Here is a 7,840-nt window from a genome sequence, read left to right on the forward strand (position 1 = left end):
AAAAAAAAAAAAAAAAATAGAATAGGAACAATTCCACCTCTTTCTACAAAGCCAGAATCTGATATTATCCTGATACCAAAACCATACAATGATATAAAAATAAAACTGTAAACTAATATTCCTTATTAATATAGATAGAAAAATCCACAAGAAAATAATAGCATACAGAGTCCAATGGCTATAAAAGAGATTATACACCATGACCCAATAGTATTTATCCCAGGAATGCAAAGTTGATTAACATAAGAATCAATTAATGTAATATACCTGCTAAAGGGGCAAGGAAGCAGCATCTTATGACCTCCTCTAACTTCACAAGAGGAAAACAGAATCACCATCAGCAGCCCAAGGCCTGTTCTTATGAGGCCAGACATGCCACCACCTTCCAACCCTCTTACTAAACTTGTCACCAACCATTCCTCCCACGGCACCCACCACCTCTCTGCTGGATTCAGTAATTTGCTGCAGTGGCCACACAGAACTCACAGATTATGGGGTTTATTAGAGAAGCAACAGGTTACAATTCAAGTTTAGGGTCATGCTCAGTCTCTCTCAACTGGCTGCCTCTCTCAGCAGGCTGTCTCTCTCAGTAGCATGTCTCTCTCTCAGAAGTGTGTCTCTTGTATCTCTCTCTCAGCAGCATCTCTCTCACTTCTGAGTAGCGAGTCTCTCTTGCATCTCTCCCTCAGCAACATGTCTCTCACATCTCTCTCTCAGCACCATGTTTCTTTCAGCAGTGAGTATCTCTCAGCCGGCAGTCAGAGAGACTGAGCATGGTCTTGAACTTTCACTGTAGCCTGTTGCTTCCCTAATAAACTCCATAATCTGTGAGTTCTGTGTGGCCACTGCAGTGAATTATTGAACCCAGCAGAGAGGTGGTGGGTGCTGTGGGAGGAACGGTTGGTGACAAGTTTAATAAGAGGATTGGAGGGTGCTGGCATATCTAGCCTCATAAGAAGAGGCCTTGGGCTCCTGAAGGTGATTCTGTCTTTCTCTTGTGAAGTTATAGGAGGTCAGAAGATGCTGCCTCCTTGCCCCTTTGGCAGTTGGTGTCAGAAGTGGAATTCATTGCAGTAGCTCCAGACTCATAGAAGCATGGGACTTTGCAAAAGAAAGAAGGAAGGGGCCTGGGAAGTGAAAATGTGGATTCTTAGATGATTACTCTGGTTGGTGTTACCTATTAAAGGAGATAATTGATTCAGAAGCTACAATTTTGATTACACCCAGCCAAAGGCCCAAGGCCATATACATAGAATGGGAAGAAAATGAAGGTGAAGAGATGAAATTGGAATGTCTTAAAAAGGATTTTATGCATTTTGGATTATGTGTTTATCTGAGTGTATTACAGGTATTGAATGTTCTTTCACCTACTTGTGAATTAGAAATTATTATAGGGTATGGATAAAAGAGAGCTAAGTCAGCCTTCAGTGAATACTTGATTGGATACATTAAAGTGAGAAATAGAATTTTCCCAGAAGAAACACAGGCTTTTGTTTCAAACCCTGTGTTTGGAATATAGGGGGCTTAGGTAGAAAACTTGAGCCGAACCCAGAACCTGCTGAGTGAGGAAATTTGCATTTGAAAAGACCAACCCAAAACTATTGAGAGAACAGAAGATTTGTGTTTGAAGAAAGGACATACAGAGGAAAAAAAAATGATTGTTTGGCTTTTTGAATTTTGACAAAGCAGACAGGCGTTGGGTGCACTGAGGCAGAAAAGTCATAGCCCATGAGAGAAACCTCTTCCAGAACTGGAAGTTAAAGGAAGCTGGTGAATAGATGGCCTTGTATGCTGATCACTTGTGACCATCTGGGTCTCTTTGGGTGGAATTGGGGGAAGTGCAGCAGTGAAGAAACAGGATGAGTTTGGTGCTCTTTGACCTAGGCCACGAAGGCTAGGGATGAGAGGTAGGGCTGGCTGGTGTGAAGTAAAGGAAAAGAGTGTGACTCCCAGACTCAGCAGCTGGAACCCATGACCTAGCTGGGATGGCTAGGGCTGAACTGACCAGAACCCGACCAAATGAAGAGGAAGATGTTTGACACTGAGCTGGTGTTAACTCACTGCTATTGATTCAGATCCGACGCATAGCGACCCCTCCTTGGGTTTCTGAGGCAGTGTCACTACAGAAGTAGATTGCCCAACCTTCCTTCCGAGGAGTGGCTGGTGGGTTTGAACTGCCAGCCTTCTGCTTAGCAGTCAAGTGCCTTAGGCACTACACTACCACAGCTCCCTAAAACTCACTGCTGTCGAGTTGGTTCCAACAAATAGTGACCCCTCCTTGGGTTTCTGAGGTGGTATCTCTACAGAAGTAGATTGCCCAGCCTTCCTTCCAAGGAGTGGCTGGTAGGTTGGAGCCTCCAGCCTTCTGGTTAACAGTCAGATAAATGCCTTAGGCACTACACCACCAGAGAGCCTCACACTAGTTTGATAGGGATGGGAAAATTAGAAATTGGCTGTCTAAAATAGGATGAGATAAAGGCATGAAGTGGCTGACTTACACATTTTCACAGGTGTGGTTATTCTTAAACTTAGGGTGGAGGGGATGTTAATTTTTGGAGTATAAAATGGATAATGGCTAGAAAAGCTAGGGGGTGGCCTGCAGTGTAATAAAATCCATGGTATGGCTTTTCTAGCCATAGTCTTTGTAACTCCCACTTTGCTGTGAGCAATTGAGTAGCTGATTGTTAAAGTTATCCACCTGGTGTATTTCTGTTGGAGCAGCAGGAAGCAGTCTTCTGGGAAGTTCACTCTCTCTCAAGTGTGTAGAATTCTGATGTTGGAATTTGTTATTTTTGCCACTCTGCCAGGCTCAAAATGAGCCCTCTTAGAGGCAGAAAAAGTCTGACTGCCAGCTGAAAGAGACTGTTGCTGAAAGAGATGTGCTGTTGAGAGAGAGAGAGAGAGATGCACTGCTGAAGAGAGAGATGTGCTGCTGAGAGAGACTGAGAGAGATGGCCAGCTGAGAGTGATGGCTGGCTGAGAGAGATGGCCAGTTAGGAGAGATTGAGCACGTTCCTGAACTTGAATTGTAGCCTGTTCCTTCCCTAATAAACCCCATAATCTGTGAGTTCTGTGTGGCCACTGCAGGGAATTATTAAATCCAGCAGAGAGGTGGTGGGTGCTGTGGGAGGAATGGTTGGTAGCAAAGTTAGTAAGAAGGTTGGAAGGTGGTGGGATGTCTGGCTTCATAAGAACAAGTCTTGGGCTGCAGATGGTGATTCTGTCTTCTTGTGAAGTTAGAAGAGATCAGAGTATGCCACCTCCTTGCCCCTTTAAACCACATGAGTATCTGTGTAGACACAGAAAAGAATTTGACAGTATCCAACCTTTTATGATAAAAACACTCAACAAATTAAGACCGCAAGGAAACTTCCTAAACCTGGTAAAGGCTATCAGTGAAACACCTACAGTAAACATCATACTTAATGGTGAAGACTAAATGTTTCCTGCTAAGATTAGGTAGGGACAAAGATGTCCACTCTTGTCACTTCTATTTAACACTGTATTGGAGATTTTAGCCACGGAAATTAGGCAAGACAAAGAAATAAATGGCATTCAGACTGGAAAGGAAGAAGTAACACTATTTCTATTTGTAGATGACATTGCCTTGTGTATAGAAAATCCTACAGAATACACATGCAAAAAAACCTTAGAACTAATTAATGAGTTCAGCAAGGTTGTAGAATACAAAATCAATATATAAAATATACATTGTATTTCTATACTCTAGAAAATGATCCAAAAATGAAATTAAGAAAACCCATTTACCAAAGCAAAAAAAAAAAAAAAAAAAAAGAGAGAGAGAGAGAAAGAGAGAATGAAATATTTATGAGCAAATATAACAAAAGAATGAAGAGAATGGGTGGGAACAGGGAGGAAGTGGGAAAAATACTGTAATACTGTGACTGTGTGAGGACTGTGGTAAATGTCACAAAACAGAATGTGTATGGATTATTGAATAAAATTCCAATTTGCTCTGTAAACTTTCACCCAAATCATAATAAAAAATATTTTAACACAAGTAATGCAAAACTAGTACACTGAAAGCTGTAAAATATTGTTGAAAATAATTAAAGAAACCCTTTCCCCCCTTTGATCATGGAACAACTTCCCATGATCAAAGATCAGAAGACTTATTATTGTTAAGATGGCAATATTCCCTCAAATGATGCACAGATTCAATGCAATCTTTATTAAGATCTCATCTGTCCTTTTTTCCCCAGAAGTTGACAAACTGATCCTAAAATTCATACGTAAATGCAATGGACCCAAAGTAGCCAAAACAATCTTGAAAAGGAACAAAATCAGAGGATTCATGCTTCTTTATTTCAAGACTTGATACAAAGCTAGTGTAGTATTAGAATAAGCACAGACATATACATTAGTAGAAAAGAATTTAGAATCCAAAAATAAACCCTTTCTTTATGATCAATTCATTTTCAACAAGGGTGCAAAGACAATCCAATGGAAGTAGTATTTTCAACAAATGATGCTAGGACAACTGAATAACCACAGCCAAAAGAATGAATTTAGACACCATACCTCACACCATATAAAAAAGCAACCTAAAATGGATTAAAGATCTAAGTGAAAGAGCTAAAACTATAAAAGTCTTAAAAGAAAACATGGGTGTAAAATCTTCATAACTTTGCTAACATCAATGATTTCTTAGCTATGACACAAAAGCAAAAGCAACAAAATAAAAAATACATGTATTGGACTTATCAAAATTTAAAACTTTTGTGTTTCAAAGGACACTCAAGAAAGTGAAAAGATAACCAAAAGAATGGGAAAAAACATTCATAAATTATATATCTGATAAGTGTGTAGTATCCAGAATACATAAGGAACTCTTACAACTCAACTAGTTTTCCTTTTCTGTGTGGGCTATGAATTGGATCGGGGCTCTTGGTGTTTGAAGAAGTGGTTCCTAAAATCTACTGCACTCAAGAATAGGGTGGCCAGATTTAGCAAGTAAAAATAGAGGAAGCCTGGTCAAATTTAAATTTCAGATAAACAACAAATAAGTTTTCAGTGTAGGTAAGCATATGCAATGTTTGGGGAAATTTTAACTGGTTGACTGTATCTTATCTGGCAAACCTACCCAAGAATCACTTCATAGCTTCTTAAATGTAGATCCTGGGCCCTATCCCTAGAGATCATGATTCCTTGGTCTAGGGTGGGACTCAGGAAGCTGCCTTTTTAATCAGCTCCAGGGACTCTGATATGGGTGCCTAGGCTACACTTTGAGAAAGTGATGAGATTCTTTGAAGAAGCGATGAGAACTTCCATAACAGCTTCTAGCCTAACTGAGGACATAAACAGAAAAGAGAGTCACTGGTATTCCAAACAACAAAAATAAAACAAAACCCATCACCATTGAGTTGATCTGATTTATAGTGACCCTGTAGGAGAAAGTAGAACTCCCTCATAGGATTTCCAAGGCTGTAATCTCTACGGAAGCAGATTGCCACATCTTTTTCCTGTGGAGCAACTAGTAAGTTTGAACCACCGACCTTTTGGTTAGCAGCTGTGTGCTTAACCAACTGCACAACTAGGGCTCATTTCAAAACTTAAAAGTAACATGAAAATGCAGGTTCTGTAAAAATCTACACCTTGAAATGATTTAAGACCAAAAAATACCAAACTCACTGCCATCAAGTCAACTCCAACTCATAGCAACCCCCATTGGGTTTTCAAGTCTGTAAATCTTTATGGAAGCAGACTTCTCAGCTTTCTTCTGTGGAGCAGCTGGTGGGTTCGAACCGCTGACATTCTGGTTAGCAGCCAAATTCCTTAACCACTGAAATAGTTTAGAGTACCAAATAAAAGGGCAAAGCAAAGGAGAAAGAAAAAAAAACAAAGTAGCTAAAAAAGACCCCTCAAAGAAATTACCACATGCTCTGTGTGACTTTGTCTGGCACCTTATCAGCCCAGGCTAACTGTGTCAGGCATCTCACACAACAGGACATGCAAACTGTTATGTATTTTTCCCAGTCTTCTGTGTTTCAGCACTTTTCTCTAAACCAGGATCCAAATGTAACTCCATGGCATTCCTTCTAAATATATTACAGAAAGCTAGACACCACCACAACCATTGGAAGAACCCCAGAAATAGAGGAAAATCACTGCCTAGGCAAGTCTTTGGGCTAATGAGGTCCAAAGATCACTGCCAAATGAAGAGTGGATTTCAGGCTGCCTCCACAGGGTGGAATTAGCTTAAATGTTACTATACATCAGGAAATTGCCCCTAAACTCAGATTGTGTGTGGCTGTTCCCTTAAGAAGCAGCTTTGGTGGTGTAGTGGTTAAGGTATTTGGCTATGAACCAAAAGGTCAGTGGTTCAAACCTACCAGTTGCTCCACAGAAGAAAGATGAGGCAGTCTGCTTCCATAAAGATTTATAGCCTTGGGAACTCAACACGGGTTGCCATGTGTCAGAATTGACTTGACAGAAGTGAGTTTGGTTTGTTTTTTGTCCCCTTAAGGGACACTTAGGAGCTCTGGTGGCATAGTGTCTAAGGCATTTGACTGCTAACCAGAAGGCTGGAAGTTCAAACCCACCAGCCTCTCCTCAGTACTCCTGTAGTGATACTGCCTTGGAAACCCAACGAGGGGTCGCTATGAGTCAGATCTGACTCAATGGCAGTGAGTTTGGTTTGGTTTGGTTTAGAGGACACTGAACTTCGGGTAAGGGTGAGGGAAAAAATGTGGCAACAGTTAATGGTGGTAGGTGATCAACATGATGAACATAATTATGTCACTGAACTGTGCATATGAAGATTGTTGAAATGGCAAATGTTTTGTTACCTGTATAGTTACCATAATAATTAAAAAAAAAAATCCATCTTTTAATGTCTGAAGATTCTTCCCACTCAGGATTAACTCCCTGTCACTGAAGGCACATCCTCACTCCCACCACATTTGCAAAGGGAGAAAAAAAACAACTCACTTTCCATCCACAGCCTCGACAATCTTGACCTCAATCTCCTGTTCGTACAGTGTGCGCAACATCCGGTCCCGTCTGTCCTTTCTGCGTTTGAGGTTGATCATGAAAATCTAACCCAGGAAGAAAAAGGAGATAGAAACACAAAATTACTCAAGTCTTATTTTAGGCTGTTTGGAAAGCTAAGTAAAATATAAAAACCAATGTTTTAGGTTTAACAAATGGAGGACAGGATAGGAAAACTGTGGTGAAGATTTTGGTACATGGCGGCAGGATGACAAATGAAATTTATTTATATTTCATATTAAGTAAATGAAGGGCAAATGATAATAATCCAAACAGAATTGCTTTCAAAACTCAGCCATTTGTAGCACCTAACAATGCCTTCGTTTTTCTGATACTCGTTGATGAACATGTGCTCATGGTTCTTGAGATAGGAGAGTTTAAAAGTGAGTCTTCAGGAGTCCAAGTGAATTAAACCCAAAATATATAGTGCTGAGATTTGGTAGGCAATTTGCCAAGTGATTGAACTCATAAGCAGACCTGATTTTAGGTCCTGACTGTTATTTATTAAGTTTTTGCCTTGGAGTTCAACGAGACAGAAAATAACAAATGCTCGTGAGGATGTGGAGATATTGGGACTCTCACACACTGTTGGTGGGACTGTAAAATGGTACAACCATTGTGGAAAGCAGTATGGCAATTCCTTTAAAAGTTGGAACTAGAAATACCACTTGACCCAGCTATTCCATTACTAGGTATATATCCTAAAGAAGTGAGAGCCGGGACAAGAACAGACATATGCACACCCATGTTCATCGCAGCACTATTTACAATAGCCAAAAGATGGAAACAACGTAGGTGTCCATCAACTGAGGAATGGATAACCAAACTA

At 40.3% G+C, this 7,840-nt stretch overlaps 1 protein-coding gene across 1 annotated transcript in view; it reads right to left on the reverse strand.

The window, feature by feature from the left end:
• COLGALT2 (collagen beta(1-O)galactosyltransferase 2) overlaps positions 1-7,840 on the reverse strand; it is a 207,922-nt gene that overhangs the window by 30,324 nt on the left and 169,758 nt on the right. The window contains exon 8 of the mRNA XM_007937676.2: positions 6,952-7,058. Within this exon, the coding sequence (XP_007935867.1) occupies positions 6,952-7,058 (107 nt within the window). The remainder of the gene's footprint in view (positions 1-6,951; positions 7,059-7,840) is intronic.

This window comes from Orycteropus afer, unplaced genomic scaffold (assembly GCF_000298275.1).
Source record: "Orycteropus afer afer isolate SDZICR_OR568_19922 unplaced genomic scaffold, OryAfe1.0 scaffold00043, whole genome shotgun sequence".
NCBI classification, from domain to species: domain Eukaryota; kingdom Metazoa; phylum Chordata; class Mammalia; order Tubulidentata; family Orycteropodidae; genus Orycteropus; species Orycteropus afer.